This window comes from Neopsephotus bourkii, unplaced genomic scaffold (assembly GCF_033783945.1).
Source record: "Neopsephotus bourkii isolate Nb327-2 ecotype Australia unplaced genomic scaffold, CSIRO-AGI_Nbou_v1 NB_1572, whole genome shotgun sequence".
NCBI classification, from domain to species: Eukaryota; Metazoa; Chordata; class Aves; order Psittaciformes; family Psittacidae; genus Neopsephotus; species Neopsephotus bourkii.
Genome location: NW_026902048.1, coordinates 2547136 through 2567708, shown reverse-complemented (window position 1 = coordinate 2567708; position 20573 = coordinate 2547136). Strand labels below are relative to the sequence as shown.

Genomic DNA, 20573 nt, shown 5'->3' with positions numbered 1-20573 from the left:
GGAGTCAGGTGTTCCCCACAGAAGAGGTCAGAGAATTCCATGTGAAATATGAGCTGAAACAGCCAATCTACAGCACAGCACGTATATGCTGCGGGTGACTAGGCACAGGGGACATGACTCTTTTGCCAGTCACTTCGACAGTGTGTTACACAGTCTAACTGGCCAAAAAATCCACAAAATTCAGGATTACAGGTGATGGGAGAAGGGTGATGCACTCCCAGATCCTCAGTATAAAATGGATGTAACATTGCACAAGCTCTTAAACTGGCTTTTATTGACAGGGTCGTACCTTTCCTTTGCTAGTCAACTGCAAAGCAAGATGATCATATCGTGTTCTGCTGACTTTGAAATCTTCCTCAGAAAGGCAAAACCCCACAGTCCCTACTGCAAGCAGCAGCACAACGGAGCTCTGCTGAAGCCTCAGTAGAAAACTCCTTATGTACAGTGCTTTTTATGGCAACCCAACAGATGTACAATTCCAAAGCAACCGCCCCAAATGACCTTTTCCTATTACACACCAAAAGCCCTGTCTAGCACTGTCTGGGTTTTGGCACATTCTTGCTGTAACTGCAGAGTCCCTTCCTGCTCCTCCTACCTACCTCCCTTCCAACTGTATTTCCCAGACTCATCTGAAAAGCAACCTCTTCTCCTATAGCCTTCCACGTTTTTTGCCCCCCCCCCAATCGTTCCCTTTGTAATTTTAGCTACCTCATTCTAGTTAAACCTCCTGAAAGCTCCTGGATGGAGTTCAATAAAAGCCACAAACGAAAGTAAAATTGCAGAGACCTTTCTGCAAGGCCGGATTTCTCTCTAGCTCTTTTCTATTGCTGCCGTAAAAACCCTTCCCAGTTCTTCCTCAGGAAGCCCTCTGCTAACTTCCATCCACCCATGACCCCTCTAACATCTCTATACAAGCTCACCTAGAGAGCAGCTCTGTTTTCCTTTATGCCATTACTTCAGCAGCACAGAAAAGAGGAAAGAGCATGCAAGTGGGTGAACAGCTAACATGAGTTCTTCCTGTACCCCAGGAGTTTCTAGAGATAGTTTCACTGGTACTCACATTAGGTGGGTTTTATTAGATCCACTTCAAAGTAAAAATCACCGCCTCTCCAAAGCAAAGCACAGAGAAAGAAAAAGGAAATCCTGCACACAAATCAAGACTAGAAATTAAAGAAAGGAAGTTCTTCAGGCACATGCTTAGTAGTTAACCTAAAATCATATGGCAATCAGAGGAAGGGCACTTGCTGAATTCTCAGAGGGACAGGATGCCACAAAGTGTCTCTGGTACCGGTAGTAGGATACAAACACCTTTCAAAATGCTCAGTGCTTTAAAGAACATTATACTGCACCTGTGTCTCTTGGGCATTGCTATTTGATGCAGACACTGTGCTAATCTCAAAGAAATTTTCAAATCTAACATAATGACATGATTTCATTTCAAATCAAGGCAAGGTGTAAGGTGGAGCCCAGGAAGGATGTAAAACACAAAGTGGAAGGTAGCAGCAGCAGCATCTATTTACATCCCAGGCCCAGAGCAAAACCTAAACAGAATAGAGGCAGGCTTCCTTTTCAGCTTGAATTAAGATCAAGGGGTGGTGGGTTGAAACACAGAGAAGTTGAAAACACATCAAGAGAAATATGCCACAGTTAAATCAATCTACTCCTCATGTCTGGATCTGACAGCAGAACTGCTTCCAAACCATTCATTGAACAGCCTCTTCAAAAGCCTGGCTGTAAGGGATCACCACAGTGGATGCCCACACGCTGTGCAAGGCAGAACCTTGTTTGCTCGGTCTGGGGATCAAGCTGATCGTGGTTAGAAGGGAGACAACTTTGAACAGGCTTAGAGATCTGAGGCTTCCAGGATGACAAAACATTCACTGCAGAATTCAACCCACTGAAGGGCATGTGCTAACCCAGCCTGAGCTAAAAGAGCAACTACAGATCACAGGACAGCTCAGAGCTGGGAGATCACCACAGCACATAGGGAGGGCAGTTAAGAGTTCACAGATGCCACAAGAGACATTCGTTCACTGCCGCCTGTGAGCTTTACACCCAAAGATCTGTGCGCTGGTTACCTTGCAAGAAACCACGTTCCAACTCCAGAGGCCTTACTCCACACAGCTGCTTCCTTGACACCTTTTCTGGGGCATCACCTTGGAGCAGACACACACAAGGACTGAAGAAGGAAACTGAGAGGAATGGATACTACTGGAGCTGCTGCCACAGCCAGCACCTCCCAGTCCATTTCCAGCCATGGGAACATGGAGCCCCTTCACCTCTCTCAGGACACAGCACAAAATTGTCCCTGTGCACTCATCTTTTATACCTCCCTTAGAAGCTTGGAAATCCAGATTTACCACAGCCAGCTGATGCCAGTGAGTAATCTGAAGTTCAGGAATGAAACGTGGTTGCTTATTCAAATCACAGCTGATTACAGACTGAGAGCTGTCCTCCCATTTTTGTGCCTTGTCCTACAAAATGCCTATGTACCTCCAGTTTCTTTCTGACTAGAATGGCAGGCAAAATCGTGCACCAGCTAGTAAGAAAAATCACTGCATAGCAGAATGATCCATTGCTGCTTAATGCACCTCCCCATTCCTTTTTCCTACACGGCCACTTTCCTACCAAATCACAAGTTCATGACTATTTGTCTGGCAGAGCAGCAAACAAGAACTTGAGACATAAGTCATGAACTCTGTGCTGCATCTCAAAACACCACAGAGGTTTTATTGTAAGGATTTGTTATCCAAGTTAGTCTGTGGCTTGGACACATCAGTTAAAACCTTATTCTTCTGCAAAACATACTCAGTCGTCAACATAACACATCAGGACTTAGTGTTTAACGGCAGGCCTGTAAGGCAGCACAGGATAAGCACTATAATCTCCATATGCTCACTGGTTCAATTTGTATACTGGATTTCAAAGATTGCCACCTCCTGAACTATGTGCATTTATCGCCTTTTAAAAGACACCTTCATAGTGTGCTTTCCAATCAGCTGCAAAACAAAAGGACTTGTGTAAGGCAGTCAGACAAGAGAATGTAATGGTAAATGTTTCTGTACGAAAACATGTATGGTGAGCATGGCTTAATGGTAAGACTATTAAAGTAGGAATGGAAATACCTTCTCTGCTACTCCCTTTTAGCCTCTGCCTCAGTTTCTCATGCTATGCTTGATTTGCTCTGTTACCAGTTGTAAATCTAAGGCTGAATCAATTTCCTTTGGTTATGACAAAGGCACAAAGGTTCCATAGCTTGGGGCCATGCAGGAAGACCCTGTAACTCAAGTGTAATTAGGTTCTAATGATAAGAAGCAATGGATGTAAGACTCTGGACTCCTCAATTTTGATCACTCAGTAGATCTGAGACCAATCACAAAGTACAGTCCTAATCCACCTCAGGCTGCAGTTACACTGTGAGAAATGGCATCGTTGCCCTCCAGGTTTATTTTGTTTTAATGAGTCGTTAGCTAATGTGCTTAGTTTCCAAAGTATGTTTTTACATCTGCCAGCCTTACCAAGCATCCTGAGCTTTCGCAACTGAACTCCAACTGCTTCTGCTGAGGCTGGAAGACCCCAGGGGCTCCCCACCTCCTCACCATTATACCTATACCTTGAGGAAGGTGGCACTGATCTCCTTGGAAGCTGTGCAATTTACTTCTCGTGATGTGTAAAAGCCAGTAAAGAACACAGGGTCACCTCCCATAAGCAGTATTGGCTCAGCAGGTCAAACTGAAGTAGAAAGTAGTGCAATAGCTATTTTTAATCCCAAAGGTATATAGGTATGCCAAACAGATCAGCTAAGGAAGAAACTGTCAGTTTATTGGGTAACTTTCAGATCCAAAGGCTCTCATACCATCACCAGCTCAGATTTAGTAGCCCCACTTTGCAAATAAAGAAATTGCTTGAGAATTAGAGGTTATTGTCTACATTACTTCTAATTTCCTGTGCCTTCAGTCTTGGGTTCACAGTTTGGGATAGCTACAATTTAGGAAGCTTAGAGCTATTGAACAGAGGCAAAACCTGCCCCAAAGTGTTCCCATCTTGGTCACACCAATTAGTAGGTGCCCAACACTTGGTAACTTTCACAGATAAAGTCCCACGGATCTGCTGAAGATCAAACAACTTCAGGAATAGAGGCCAGCAGAGTCCCAGCTCTCAACTCTTGGCTCTAACCCTCACTTATGTTAATATGGAAGAAACAAAGAGAGTTAACAGGTAAGCAATGGACCTTAGTCTCCTTGGGGCCACCTTCCTTGCCTTTTTAGCCAGAACGACCACTTGAATACCTGTGTACATCCCAAGACAATGATGGTGTCCACTAGACAACCTTCCTCATCACCACCTGCCAGTTTGGACTCCATGAGGTTCCAATGGAAACCAGCACTAAGTTATCAGGAGCCAAGTGAAGAAGCAGTACAGCTCTACTGTGTGCAGCTGCTCTGGAAAGGGAAGAAATCCACACATTACATGTATTTGCATGTCCTCCTTTTTGTCTCCTTGCACCTTAACAGCAGAAGAAGAAGCAGCTGGACTCCTCCTGCTCCACATTATCCATTCTGCCCTCATGCTGAGGGCTTCATCCAGAACAGACCAGCAATAAAGCTTCACTTGCCACATGTGATGGAAAAGGACAGCTGTGAATAGATGGCTCCAAAGGCTGCCGTGTATCAGCCATAAGGAAACAATCACACCCCTGCAGGGAAAATCCAGACTCCCCATTTGGAAGACCACGGACCAGGAAAACCAAGGGATTTATCCACACAAAGTGAGACACACTCCCATGCGTAAAGTGCTACATTTCTGATACAGGGAATACTTCTATGCTTACAAACACTTAATCACATTACATCTTCTGCACAGTCCATTGTTGAAATCCTTGCTTTAATTCTTCAACAGATGCTTCCTAATATGGATTAATACAGGTTGCATTACATCTCTCTATTTTTAGTGCACATGTTTTTTGGCCATAACAACTGCTATGTCAGGCCAAGTCAAACCTGCAGAGAAAACACAGCTAGGAGACAATGATTAAAGATGGGGAAATGCAACGTAGCAGTAACATGTGTTTGGGATTTATACCTGTTCAGGGAAAGCATTCCCTACATCTGATACCTGCACACTAGCACTTATTTAAATTATTACCAGCTTTGATCAATTGTTAAAACAGGTTGAGAAGTAACCATACAGAGAAGCAACCCATTATTTTGTGAATTAAAACACTGCTTTTCCTGGGTTTTCACTACATGCTTCTCTCCATGCAGCACATTTGCATTCAATGAAAACCAGTTCATTTGAACTGACAAAGGGGTTTAAAGCAAACCCACATTTAAAAGTAATTTATGAGGCCTGTATCATAAACATGAAATAACAAACTTCCCTCCACAGACAAGCTGCTCTCCCTCATGCTCCTGGGCTGTATTTTATATCAAATCCCTTCTATGTAAAGGGACTTTAATACATCACTGGAGACCTGTGGAAAAGTTATAACAGAACTTAGTTTTCTCCACGAAACAAAGTTTTATGACATGGTTAGAGGAGATTCCTGCACTTTCATAGCACGGTTTGATCCTCTCTTTAACACTGAGATTTTCTCTCACCAAGAAGAACTGAGACTTTTCCATCCATAGATATTGATGGCATAGGAAACACACAAAATGCCACCAGATCTCAGCAAATCAGTTAAACTCCTGCTGTTCCATGACAGTTAACAGAACTATATCCATTCACTGCAGCTGAGGGTGTGGTGGGTATTGTCACATGGAAAGAACTTTATTGTATGTATTACCAGGCGACAGAGAGACAGGGTAATGAAAGAAGCCCTATCTCAGGTGATTTCTACCCCCATTGTTAGCTCCAGGGAGTCAGTTAAGGAGATGGTACTGCTCCCCTACAGTGCTCTCTCCTCTGCCCATTTCTTCTCTGCCATGAGCTCTTTCTGTAGGGTCAGAGACTGGTGGGAATCAGAGATATCACCAAAAGATAAATAAATTGAGAAGTATATTGATGGATGTCCAGCCCAAACCTGAGGGCACTGCAAAACTGATGTACGATGCATTAAGAGATCTTTTTCTCTCCCCACCTGGCTCATCTGCAGAGAAATTCTTACTTATACCTATTAAATCCTACAAAAACCTCCCTATGACTCCATATTCCGTCTCCTGAAAGACCTCCAGTGTAGGACCTTTGACAAGAAAGCCATCAAACTTGTTTAAAATCAGAACAGTGTGTGACAGCAGGTTTGCGCCCCAGATGCAGCCCAGTGTCTAAGATGAGAACCAAAGAAGTGTTTCACATCAGTGGTGTGAAGCTATTTCCCATGTTCCTAATGACACCAGCCTTCAGAGCAAATGAAACCCAACCTTTCCTTCCTTCCCCCTCACAGCATATGCACCTGGAAAGCTTTTAATAGGTTTTCTGTTTGCCTCACAGGGGCTCATGTTCATGCCTGAGCAGAAACGTGCATTGTGACTTGAACTCTTTCTCCTGCTGGATGACAGGTGATAGAAACACTACGTATACACATATCATATAACTAACAATAGCACCTGGGCTGTGGTGATGGGATCTGTCCTTTGCTGCTGGAGCACTTCAGAATTTAAACAAAGGAATTAAAACATCAGCCCTGAATTCACAGACCTGGGGTTTTTCTTTTAACCCGTTAATAGGCACTCTCAGATTCACATCTCAAAGATCCAGTCATGCAAGACCCTAAGTGCTTTCCCATTCCTGACTACAGCCAGATTAATCCTCTTATACAGATTATTTCAGGACAAATTTGGCTCCCACAAAGTTCTCCTGCAGCTCTATAAATCATTTGGAGTGCTGTAGGACATGTTACACCACTGAGACTAAAGGAGTGGTTCCAGAGATTCTAACCAGCACTTACCAAACCAGGCTGCCACAGTACCCAGCCCCAAGGTGAGCTCAGTTTCCCTCTCTCACAGCTGGAGTCTTGGAGGACAGTACCACACTTCTGGGTGGAAGGAGAGGAATGCCCTTGGAAGGCTGCGCTCTCTATGCCCTCAGTAGCACTGACACAATGCATGTCATCATTAAGTTAATTTAGCTTTATTAAAATGCTTTCCTCCTCCCCTACAAACACTCACACAAGTCATTACATCACCATGCATCTTGTTTTACCATTAGTTAAGCTCATACAGCACAGGACCATTGCTGCCAAGAGAAACTTGCCATTAAGCAAATTAGCCCTGTTCTTATGACACAATCAATAACTAACATTAAAAATTCAGCATCTGGGGGTTTGTATTTTATTTGACTCCCTAATAACAGCAGATTGTGCCAGCTACCATTGAATAACCAAAGTTCTAAGAAGAAAAACTCTTTAGAGGTGGTGCTGCTCTGTTCAGAAGATACAAGAACAACAGGAAAGCCCTGGAAGACCCCCGAGCAAGGCATTTTCTGTGGCCTTGAAAAATACTCATATTATATTTACACAGACGTGTTTTTCTGTCTATGTTGTTCATTGTCTCCGTACAATGCAGGATGTGTATCTAAACCATCTAGCATGAAAAGATTTCCCATGTATTTACAACCTCCATTCATCCCTGACAACTTTTAACCTAGGTGAGCCGTATTACAAGCCAGTGAACAACCACCTCCACTACAAATCTGACCAGTCCTTCACTCTGCCAGTGTTTTCCCATAGTAAAGAGACCTTTTCCCAGGAGAAAGTCTGGAAGCATGCCCCCAGAGCATCATTTCCACACAATTTCATTAGGAATGGACCTTTTGTGTGTCAGAGAGGATTAATTTTTTTGTTTCTGAACTCCTTGTGCACAAAAGTTAATCCAAAGCAGACAGGAGTCAATTAGGTCATTAATGTGCTAAGCCTATTAAGAGCCAGGACTTCCATTTCTTTCCTGCAACAATGAAAAACATTCAGGAGTCTGCCTTTAAGTGGCAAAGCCCATGAGCAATTTCATTATTTTATGACACCGCTACTTGAAGCAGGAGCTGTTTGCAGAGCAAGCAGCACTCCCCACTGAGCAGCAGTCAGGTGCTTGGCTCCCTTTATAGCACAGCAAAAACATCAGCACCCAACGGATATGAATTCTGTTCCCAGCTGGCTTCTAAACTCCTGTGTGATCCTAGGGCAGGGAATCACTCAGTCCCAGATTTTGCTCACCTGCCTCCTGGGGGAAGGACCACAGCTATCCTGATCTCACACAAGGGTCAGAGAGGCCCCATGCTCTCCCCAAATCCAGTCCCAGTTTAGCCCTTCAATTAGGCAGGAAAAAAATCCAGTCACAGAACAAGATCCATAGCCTTAGATGAATGTTACACCAGACTGTGAATCTCCCTCTGCCTCAGAACATACAGATATACACTTAGCCCATGTGGCCTGGCAGGAGCTGAGCTATGGTAGTACTGTGTGCATGTATGTGCATGTGCTAGCTCCTGAGGCTGTCAATGGATTAGAAGCCCAGTAGAAGCCAGCCTAGATGGCTTGACCCGCTGCCTGCGTAAATGGGAGGCACTGAAGTATGCAGTCCTTCCAGTAGAAGGCAGGAACTGGAATATTAGCGGGATAATGAGGCAGGAGAGGAATAAAATGAATAGAATATACAGGCACACTGTAACCTAAAGACATTTCACAGAGTTCACAAAAAATACCCCCTGTGCAACCCACCCAGAGAGGCTTCCACAAAAGATTCAATTGCTTCAAAGAAGACAAAACTAGCCCAGCTTATACAAGCTGACAAACAGATTGTTTGGCTTTAGACTGTGAGGAGACAGGCTCTGATCAGTGAATAGCTGGCCATTTTCTTTTGAAAAATGGTAGGAAATAATAATATCAACAGCTGCTTTATTATTAACACCAAACAAAACCCCCACCCCAATGAAAAGGGTGGGAGGCAGCTGTAGCTTTTCAGGGTTTCAGCTACTGAGCATTAGAATACAAACAAGGTTTGCAGCAGCTCACAGGCACACACTCTTTAAGTGCACAATACAGTAAAGCTACTGACCTGTGGTGCCTTGACAGGATGAAGGTGAAGAACAGGAGAAATATATTGGCAGGAAGACCACAACCAAACAACTGGATCTCTTTCCTGTTAGTCTCCCATCCAGATGGGGACTTTAGGGCTTAAAATCAGATCCTCAATTGTCACTTTTGATTCAGGTTTTTCTGTTCTTAATGTAAAAAGCTTTGACATTGTCAGTCTGGGTCACAACTGAAGACTGACACCTTAGAATCATAGAATCATAGAATAGTTAGGGTTGGACAGGACCTTAAGATCATCAAGTTCCAACCCTCCTGCCATGGGCAGGGACATCTCGCTCTAAACCATATCACCCAAGGCCTCGTCCAACCTGGCCTTGAACACTGCCAGGGATGGAGCATTCACAACCCCTTGGGCAACCTATTCCAGTGCCTCACCACCCTAACAGGACATATCTGGCAGAACAACAGTTAAAACCAGAACTGCATCTTCATGGCTGTTCTCTAGAGCCCCTTCAAGCTCACCTGCTACAACCTTGCAGTGCTCCTCAGATGCGTGCGACTTCATGGGGTGGCTTGACTTGGTGGATCGTCTGCGCCTGATGAAGTGTTCTTTCCCACTAAATGAGGTCTCTGATGTATTCACTGGTTGTATCAGCATGTGCTCTGATCCAATCTGGATATAGCCAACCTGTCCAGAAAAGAGAACAAAAAACCCCATCAGTTTGGTATCCTCATCTTGTCTATCAACCGAGTGTGAACCTAAACCATTTCACTGCAACTCTTGTTTACAGTGCGAGGAAATGAAGTGGCAATGATTGTGTTTAGTCTGCATAATACAGACTAATGAACTTCACCTGCTTCTCTTATTTACATCACTGAGCCCTACTTGGAAACACCATGAACTGTACATGTACAAAGAAAAGGTGGAGGCTCTAGTCAAAACCTTTACTTTCCCTTCTTCCTCCCCCTCTAGCTACAGCCCTACTCTAGCTGGAAGCATAAATACCTATGTCTCACGTGAGGACAAATAAACCCTATGAACAGAAATCCTTTCACAAAGACCTTTCTAATTGCCAGCTAGAATTGCATTGTTATTAAATGGCATTTACTATCTCAGAAGATCAAAGAGGGGAGATTGCCTACAAAGAGGAGACCACCTGTGTGCATCACTTGCAGACAACACTAAGTGAAGTGATGCTGTAAGTATGACTTGCAGAGCCACCCACGTTTTACATACAGGGACCAAATACCTCTTCTTGAACTGCAATAGGGGCCACACAGTAAGAACTGTTCTCACTGCAAGCCATGGGATGCAGGGAGACCTTTTGGGGGTCAAGTTGGGAATGGACTGTTGCACCTTCCCAGTTATGAGATTTTCCACTATTCCTGGAATAAGTAACACAAAGAAGGCAAAGACTCTGTCTAAATAACAGTAGACTCCATAAGCCCTAAACCCCAGCCTGTCTTGCACCAAACCCAGATCCAGCACCAGGGCTGGCAGGAACATCTTTGGAAGGCAGCTTCTGCCCCAGGAGAGCTCTCCTCTGCAACCCAGAGCTTTTAAGGTTCTTTTATGCTTTTTCTGACCCTTTTCTGACATGAAAAGAGTGAAAGCAAAGTTATCACCTTAAAACTTAACAAAGCCTCCAGGTTTAGTAATCAACACTGAGGTTGTAACACATTGGAGGAAGTTAATACATACAGTGAGGGTTTCTTTCCTACTTTTCATTGTACTAATCCAGTGATTATTTGTATTGCAATTAAAGGTCTCGAAATACAGCTCTTGGCCATTCACACCCCTGAGAGAACTCTCTAGGTCTGGTCCAACTTCAGCTAGCAACAGAAGGCCTCATCTGGCCTGCCAAGAGGCATCACATCATGCCTATGGTACACCTTAAAGGAGCTTACAAAGGGGTCCTGCTACGTTGCATGCCCACAACACCCATCCTATAGGCATAAAGAGAGACCAGACTTTCCCCACACACACTGTATTCTGTGCCAGCCAGGCAACCATCCAAAGAAATGCTCTGCACGTACATGCAAATACTGTATATTCAACAGCTGACTGTACTAATATGATTTATAATATACATTACATGCATACTGTATATTGCACATTTCCACACCTCCCTGCCAAATTCAGTCCTCACGTACACCCAGGAAATCCCTTTGGCCTAATATTTCCAGCAGGAGGAATTTCTGCTAACAGAAAGGAGACTTCTCTTTTGACAGCCCTGCTAACTGAACAGCATTCATGAAACCAGGATCTCTCAGAAAGGGTCACTATGCACTTTGAAGAACAGCTAAAATAATAAAGATCAGTGCCTCTATTTGCCATGGCTGAAGCAATTCATCCACTGTCTCTAGAGACAAGAAACACCTCTCACCTCTTTGGGGTCTGTCAAAATAGACCTACTCGTGCCCTGCAGTTCCCAAAAGTGCTGCCTCTTCATTTAAATCACAAATTGGGCTTTGTCAGATTTGTTTCAGAGACAGCAAAAGCTCCAGTGACTTCTTCCAGCCTCCCTTATGATGCTCCCCATTACTTCCCCTCCTTGTTCCAATCTTCCAGCTGGGAGGTAGCCCCGGCCCCCTTTTTTAATATAGGTTTTAATTATTGAGAAGAAGGGTTGTAAATCTGGTGCCATGGTACTAAAAGCCACACCAGAGCTCCTGAAAGACTGCCAACCATTTCTGCTGGTGCCAAAAATATGTAAGAAGAAGTGGGTTTCATCACCAGCCGACATTATCCCAACTTTCTGGCATCAAGTGTGAAAATAATTTAAACCATTGGAAAGGACTTATGTTTCACATTTGTTTTGGAATTGTGAAACCTATAGAGGGAAGGAGCCATGTGTCTTCACCCTGGAATAGGTTAAGAAGCAGTCTCAAGTTTAATCTGACAAGCAGGAAAGATGTACAGGATCAGGCCTGTAAAGTATTCCCAGGGAGTTAGTTTTCCCCAGGTTTGCCAGTTGGGTTCTGAAGAGTCCTCAAACCTGGATGGGATCTTCTGGACCTGGTAACGTGGATACTCTGGCCATTATTTTGCTTTCTTAATAAGAAATGCATTCCTCTCGTTGCCTCCCTCAAATCCTCCAACTACAAGATACTGTACTGTGCTCAGCAGGAGATACCAGACATCAGCACAAATAATCTGTGCTTTTCTTCTCTAGCCTGTATGATGTACAGGGACTGCAGAGTGCTGGATTTTGAAGGTAAAGAAGTAAACCAGAAGACCACGTAACTACCAGAGCTGTTCTCCCCACATCTCTGGAAATCATTCCAATTAAATAAAATGCTTTGGATCTGCCAATTCATGTTTGCCTGGGGAGATCCATGTCAAAAGCTGGGATACTCCCTCTCATCCTTCTTTCGCTATGAAAGCCCATACAAACAGGACCTGCCAATGAGTCAGACCCCAGCACTGACTAGAGCCTGGGAAAGCAGCTGCTGCCCAGCACCACCATCCTACAGAACCCAAAACACAGGAGTCACCAGGAGACCAACAATACAGAGGGCTGTAGAATCTCAGACTGCTTTGAGTTGGAAAGGACCTTAAAGCTCATCCAATTCCAACCCCTGCCACGGGCAGGGACCCCTTCCACTGGAGCAGCTTGCTCCAAGCCCCCGTGTCCAACCTGGCCTTGAGCACTGCCTTGAACTCTGGACAACCAGAGCCTTCTCCAGGCTGAACAAGCCCAGCTCTCTCAGTCTGTCTCCATAGCAGAGGTGCTTCAGCTCTGTGGCCTCCTCTGGATTCCTTCAACAGCTCCACATCCCTGTTGTGCTGTGGTCTACGTAGCTGAACACAGCACTCCAGGTGGGGTCTCAATGGAGCAGAGGTCATCATCTGCATTATGAATCTAAGCTGGATTTTACAGTCAGTATGACAGGACCATACAGCTGACAGCATCACGCTGCTCAGCTAACAGGAAAGGCTGGAATGATTTCAGCCTCAAAAGACAGGCAGCTAAACTGACAAGTTGATTAAAATAAACAATAATCCACACTTCCCACTACAGAGCCACTCAACACCCTGCTTAACAGTGGATACATCTTTCATATTAAGGATATTTCATATCCTTCATTTAGAAGTCAGCTCAACATGGCTCACTAGCGAAAAGAGGCCCTGCTCTCCAAACCACCAAAATACTCTCACTTGCTCTTACCCAGTTTTCTACATACATGGGTCACTCTAGCAATCTGCTCTCTATCTAATCTACTATCAGTAGTTCACTCTTTTATACATGATCTTCCTTGTCCCTGGGGCTTTTATCAGCCTGAATGACATCAGTGAAGGGAGGAAGGTCCTCACACCATATCACTGAAATGACAACAGTAACAATAGGACTGTTAGTGCTGGCACTCAAATAACATTTGTAACCACATCATCCTGCTCGGATGGCTTCACTGTTCTGTCCCCTGGTTGTCCTGGTGGAGCTGTACCAGCTTGAAGGCTCGTTCAGGACAGGAATCCAAACCTTCAGTGTTCTCTGCAGGCGGCTGTGGACCTTCCCACGCGTTTGTGGTCTCCAAGTCGCAGTGTTTTTCCAGCCCTTTTTACTGTCACAACATCTTTGAAGGAGATCTGTGAAATGCTGAATCTTTAACAGGTTTTTCTTTTGCTCCTGAGTGTTCATTAGTTACATACCCACAGACATGCAGAAAAGAGTTTTAAACATCTGACAAATTCCATCCGCTTCAACATTTCTCAACTGCTACACTGTAAATCCTACTTTAAGAATTTCCTCAAAGTTAAAAGGAAGTTGGCTTTTAAAGTGAAGACCAAAAACCAACACAAACACAGTCTAATAAACTTCATGTGGCTTTTAGTCCTGTCCTTATTACCATGCTTCGGCTTTTGGTTATCATTTACAAATGCAATACCAGCAAACTTAAAACCAGATTTAAACGAGGTCCACCATGAGAGCAGATCACACCCACTGCCCTCAGCCCTTGTAACGTGCATCATCCACTTCCATTGATCCAGTCTGCACAAGGAAGTTTCACCAAGTTCAAAGACGACAAATAACATGGTGTAAAAGTTCCATGTATGAGCCTGAATAGGAGGGAATCACAACCTCTTCTCTTAATCACAACTGAGAAGGACAATCCACTTTAACTAGAGACAGACCAAAGAGCAGTCCTGAATCGAAACCCAAACATTCCAGATTTCTGAATGGAAGAGAAGTTACTGAGAATGAGAGCCCTGCCTCTAAATGCATCCCAGTGATTTTCAGCTTTCAGATATGGTTCCTGAGCAGTCAGGAGCTTAAGTTCATTTCTAAGTAAAAACTTAATGCTCACTTTAACATGAACCTGTGACCCTCAGCACTTCAGCTACTTCAAAAATGCAGGTACAAGAAATACTGCAGGATTGATAAACCCTACTAGGACTTAGAAGAAGCATTTTTGCAATCACAGCACAAATACATGGTGCTGGAAGGGCCTTCTCTACAGTCAAAAAAGCTCTACAGAAGGTAACACTGCTCTGCCAGACTTTGCTAGAGAAGATAAGGGAAGCACACTGAGGGCAACGCTCAAAATGTAACTGAAATTGCACATGAAAGCAATGGATGAGTAGTTCTGAGATGTATGAAGCAAACTGGAGTTTCCTTGCTGGAGAGGGACTAACCTGTGTCACCTAGGAATTGATCTTAGATTTAGAAGCAGAGACTTCAGTCCACAACTCAGGGTAACAAACACTGTGGCCTTACAAAGGAGCTTCCCAAAAAAGAGGCAACTTCCTCTATTGCCTACTGTCTTCTAGTGCTGGCTAGGCAAGTTGCAGCACTTCACTCCTGACTGTGTCTGCCCAGCTCCAGGAAGGGACAGTTGAGTCCCGCAGGGTGCTCAGAAACCAAGCATTTGCACAACTGTGTTCCCCAGGCTCAATACAATCCTGCCAAGCTGAAGGCAGTGGAGCCTTGGGGGAACACAGGACCTCTCGTCTGCAATTCCCAGGTCATCAAGAGGAACAGACAGACTGGAGTGTCCTCACACGCAGTATTTTAACTGTGCAGATGAGATCTTAAGTACACCAGGCCTGAGATGGCCACCCTTTTCGATGCAATTGCAAGGTGTAGCAGGAAGCTACAACAGACCACATACTGGCTAACAGCAGCATCTGCGAGCAGAGTTTAAAGAACAAAACACAACCTTCAGATGCCACTCTGGGGATGGGGTATCATTACCAGGAAGCAATTGCTCAGCCTGGCTGTAGCTCAGTTTTCATGCCACTGTGTCAGGGATTTTGTTTTTATTAGAACTCCACATGCCCTGATCATTTTATATCACTTTTTGTGTGATTTATGGCTTGGTGGAGGAATACGATTACAACAAAGTCTGAGCCAGCTGGAGATCAGCAGGAAGCATTACTACCTACTCTGCTTCTTGGCAACCAGCTCTTGTGAATGAGACATCCTGACCATCCGGTTCCAGTCCAACATGCACTCCCACACTGGAGTTTTTAGGGAATCTCCACCTGCAGCACCAGCACTGCTCAGGAGACAAATGCCAGGATAAAAAGGTTGCCAGGTTCCCACTATCAAGGTTTTTCTTCCAGCTGAGCATGCAAGCCTCATCCATGTCCCCACCTGTGGAGCTCTGGTGCTGCTGAAGGCAAAGCTTTATTCTTTCTGCTGCAAACAGGGCTTAAGGAAGCAAAAGGAAAATTCCAATTCTCTTGGTGTCTTAGTGTTTTAAATTGCCAGACTAAGAGGCAAAAAGCTCCAATCACCTAATCTCAGTTCTCATGGAAGATTCAAGACTTCCTAGATAATGTGAAAACCCTTAATTCCTCTGATCCCAGAAAACACCTTACCACTAAATTGCACGGCTTTTGCTATAGGCATGTTGATTCAGTATGGCCACTGCAAAGGACTGCATAAACACTAAAAGCATCCTAAAATCCGATATTTTTCCTATTTAAGAATAGACTTAGGAAGGCTGAAGGTCCATTTAGGTAGAATAATGTCTGTCTCCATGGTGATGTTGTTCAGTTTAATGACACCATTTCAAAAGTCAATAAGGTTCATCTTGGAAGTGTTCAAGGCCAGGGTGAACAGGGCTTGGAGCAACATGCTCTAGTGGAAGGTGTCCCTGCCCATGGTAGGGGGTTGGAACTGGATGAGCTCTAAGGTCCTTTCCCATCCAAGCAATTCCATGATTCCATGACCTTAAGGTCATCCCAAAGGCACTTGAGATTTCTGGTCTCTAACTTTCAGTTCACAAGGGTGTTACAAACCTTAACTCACTTGTAGGGATCAAACACCTGCTTTGAGCCCTTTTCTCACTCCTGGCTATAATCTGAACGAAGACTAAATGAATGGATTCCTGTAACAGGAAAGGAGAATCCCAACAAGCAGGAACACATTTACTCACAGCCAAAGGCAAGCAAAGCTTTACCGACACTGCCCATTAACACATAGCAGTGCATGCTTTGGTCCCCAAGAGGTACCACAGACTATCAGCTTTAACACCCATCACTTCGTGATCCCACATTCATCTGGCTTGGTTATGTCAGTATAGTCATTGCTTACAATGCATATGACACAAACAGGGCATTACTGCAGCTCACGTTTGCAGAGTAACGAACAAAGACTAACTAGTCTTGTTCCTTTTCCAGCTCTTCTACTGGGAACATCGCCAATCTTCTTCACTCCCCTCCTCCATCCCCTGATCTCGGGCAGTTAATATCAGGCCTCCAACTACATTCCTGTGCTCCAAAAGGTTCCCTCTCCGCCTGCTTGTGCTTTTCAGCTGTGCAGGAGTAGGTAGCTTTGGAAGCCCCAGCACTTCATGACCAGGATTAACAAAACGTGGCTCGTGACAAAAGCGTGGAGCTGTTTGTGATTTAGAGCTCGAACTGGAGGTATCAGTTTTAAACTCCATAAAGCCCTCAGAGGTCTACAGCTCCATTTACAGTGCCACTCAAACGCTCAGCAGCTCTGAGCCACTCGGGCTCTTTTAAACCTGAGGCACAGCGCCCTCATACGGCCCAGGAACGAAGGCCCAAGCCCCAAGCACACACAGCGCTTCTGGCTACCAAGTTTAAGGCTCCATCTCCATCAGCAGGTCTGTACCGAGAAGCTGAGCACACATTCAGGACCATGTCTATGCCCAGCGCCCCGGTGACTTCCTGAAGCAATCAGAAACGAAGTTATCAACAATAATTACAGCCAGGTATCATCTCAAGTGTCCAAGTTCCATCATGGGGGAGCAGAAAGGCCGCCCCATGCAATGTCACCTCCGCTTATCGGGGTGCTCAGAGGAGAACCCAGTCGCTGCAGAGCCACCTGAAAATGCCACAACCCATTCCTCAGGTGGAGATTTCTGAGGTAGACATACACGTTTCTCAGGTAGAGCAATCCTGACACTGGAGGTGGGAAAAGCCTCCCTGAGTGGGCTATTCCCTCCGACCGTGCCTCAGTACCACATACCTCTACACTGCAGCTCCCTCACACACCAACGCTGACTGCACCAGCCAGGCGGGAAGGACCAGGCTGTGCGGTGGGGCCATGCACGGCTGCTGGAGGAGCCACCCGGGCACGCAGACGAACAAATCCCCCCCCAGTGGGACCCAGCCACCCCCGATGGCAGGGGTACAGTGACAAGAGGAGGGGTCCCTCAGCCAGGACGCACCCCAGGCCCTGCCGCACAGCGGACATGCTGCGGCCGGGGCCTTCAGCCCCTCAGGTATGGCTGACTCTGGGGCAGATCCCACAGCACAGAGCCTGGGCAGACTGGAACCCCACAGCGGGACAGCGGCGGTGGTGGCCGGGGCCCTGGAGGTGAGGGGACGGAGGAGGTGCGCGGCGCTGAGGTGAGGTGAGGGCGGGGAGCGTGGGCTGACAGGACAGTAATGGCGGGGAACACGGGACACTGTCGCCTCGGCCCGGGTAGGCGAGGGGACAGCGGGGGACGCGCAGGGGGTTCACGGCGCTGAGGGGAGGCGCGGGCACGGCCCAATGGCCGCTTCCCGCCTCCTCCGGGCGGGGCCGGGGGCTGACAGGAGAAGCTCCCCCCGCAGCCCCGGGAGGGAGCCGCGCTGCCCGTGCGGAGGGGAGGCGGGCGCGGAGGCAGTACCAGCCCGGCGCAGGTACTGAGGGAGGCGAAGGAGTCGGTGCGGTTCAGGACGCGCCCCGTGTAGAAGCAGAGCCGCTCCTCCGGGGGCCGCCGCGCCTCCCCGCGCCGCTGCTCCACCACGAAGTCCCGGGCGAGGAAGCTCAGGTCGCGGCGGAGGTGCAGGTAGAGCTCGGCGCCGGAGGCGGGCAGGCGGAGCAGCAGGGCCTCGGCCGCCGACCGCTGCCGCGGCAGTGCCCGCCGGCGCCGGGGGCCGCCGCGATCCCCTCGCACGGCGGGCGGCAGCAGGTGGATCTTCTCCAGCGGCACTCGCTCCGGGATCACCACTTCCAGCTCCGCTCCGCCAGCTGCAGGCGAGAAGGAGACAGGCTCAGGCGCTCGTACCCCCGCCGGCCGGTCCTGGGAGCTCCGAGCCCAGCCACCCCATAACCACCCCCCGCGGGACAGCCCCGCGCCCCAGCGGCATGTCCTAGAATGCAGAGACTATGGATCCAGCGGAGAAAGGGTGTTATTTGTCCTTCTCCCCCTCTATACACACGGATATTAGAGACAGAAATGTGCAGGGAAGAGAGGAATAAAGCAAATGCTAAAGCTAGTTGTATCATTAATATATATATATATATATATATAGCTCAGACACAAGCATCGTATTTCACCAACCCCAATAAAAATCTGCAGGGAGAAGGGGAAAAGCAGAGCAAGCCGAAGCCGCAGCCAAGGACAGTCAGCAGCTTTCCACATGGAACGTTACAGCGGTAGCGGCGGCAGCAGCTACAGCAGCGAACGCACGGGAAGAGAAAATGCGAAAGCCTGGAGCAATTCACCCTGCAGACTGGGACCGCGGCCACGCCGGGACTAAGGGGGAACCCTGCCTGCACGCTGCCAGCCCCGCTGGCTGCCCGCGGCCAGGGCTGTCAGCGCGGCTCGGGGCAGCCAGGAGAGGGAAGCGTTACCTGTGCCGGCGCCCAGCCCGCAGAGCAGCAGGCAGGGAACCACGAGCGGCAGGAGGCAGCCGTCAAACATGGTCCGGCAGCGGCGGGTGGCGGCGCGGCGGCGGCAGCTCGACCCGGTTCAGCCCTGCCCGCCCTCGGGAGCAGTGACCGGCGCCGCCGACAGCCCCGGCGTGCTGGGCGCCCGGACACGCCCCTCCCGGCGGTCCCGCGCCCTCATTGGTGTTGGCTACAGCCGGGACACGCCCCTCGCTCTGCTATTGGCTACGAGCGGGAAGGCGCTGGGCGGGCTGCGGAGGGGCGGGGAGCACGTGGGTGTGGGGGCGTGGCCGGCAGGGGGCGCCCTCTCCTGCCCCTGTGCCCGCTGTGGACATGGCGGCACTGGCTGGTGACCGGGATACCCGGGCCTGGAACAGCGTCCGTCCTGCAGCATCCGTCCAACAGCATCCGTCCTGCAGCACCCCTCCAACAGCATCTGTCCTGCAGCATCCCTCCTGCAGCACCCCTCCAACAGCATCTGTCCTGCAGCATCCCTCCTGCAGCATTCCTCCAACACCATCCCTCCAACAGCATCCCTCCAACAGCATCCATCCTGCAGCATCCCTCCAACAGCATCCGTCCTGCAGCATCCCTCCAACAGCATCCGTCCTGCAGCATCCCTCCAACAGCATCCATCCTGCAGGATCCCTCCAACAGCATCCGTTCAACAGCATCCCTCCAACAGCATCTGTCCTGCAGCACCCCTCCAACAGCACCCCTCTAACAACATCTGTCCTGCAGCATCCCTCCAACAGCATCCATCCTGCAGCATCTGTCCTGCAGCATCCCTCCAACAGCATCCGTTCAACAGCATCCCTCCAACAGCATCCATCCTGCAGCATCCCTTCAACAGCATCCGTCTTGCAGCATCCCTCCAACATCATCCCTCCAACAGCATCCATCCTGCAGCATCCCTCCAACAGCACCCAGTCCAGCATTCCTGAAACTGGGACACTGCTGCAGCAGCTGGCATCAAAAACCCAATCCTTCCTGCACACCCTGTAGCCTTCTCCACCACCTTACCCAAATATTCATCCCAGGACTTGGCACACCAGGATATGAGGTCAGTGCACAAAGAGTTTAGGAATAATCTTAGATGTCCCAGGAGTTCTCATTGCCCCCAGACTGGTTTGGGTTTGAGGGACCTTAAAGCTTATCCAGCTCCAACCCCTGCCATGGGCAGGGACCCCTTCCACTGGAGCAGCTTGCTCCAAGCCCCTGTGTCCAACTTGGCCTTGAGCACTGCCAGGGATGGGGCAGCCACAGCTTCTCTGGGCACCCTGTGCCAGCGCCTCAGCACCCTCACAGGGAAGAGCTTCTGCCTATAAAGCTCAGGAGATGTAAAAATCGATTTTCACAGTGGTGGGCAAGAGGGGGGTGCTCATTTGAAGCAGGGAGGGCAGGATGTTCAAGCTAGCTAGGAAGGATCTTCGAGAGAGGAAGAAGAGGAGGAAGCTCCCTACCAGCTCCCTTTCCCTTGCCATTTGGGTGCAGAGGACTCTTACCCAGGTACAATCCATTCCCATTTC

At 47.7% G+C, this 20573-nt stretch overlaps 1 protein-coding gene across 2 annotated transcripts in view; it reads right to left on the bottom strand.

Annotated features, from left to right (window-relative positions):
• The window catches only part of ADAMTS17 (ADAM metallopeptidase with thrombospondin type 1 motif 17), a 170255-nt gene extending 151084 nt beyond the window's left edge, over window positions 1-19171 (bottom strand). For both annotated transcript variants that reach the window (XM_061371256.1, XM_061371257.1), the window contains exons 1-3: window positions 19009-19171; window positions 18059-18402; window positions 9491-9656 (exon numbers count right to left, since the gene is read on the bottom strand). In XM_061371256.1, the coding sequence (XP_061227240.1) occupies window positions 9491-9656; window positions 18059-18402; window positions 19009-19078 (580 nt within the window). In that variant the 5' untranslated portion in view covers window positions 19079-19171. The remainder of the gene's footprint in view (window positions 1-9490; window positions 9657-18058; window positions 18403-19008) is intronic.
• Between the last annotated feature and the right edge of the window lie 1402 nt (window positions 19172-20573).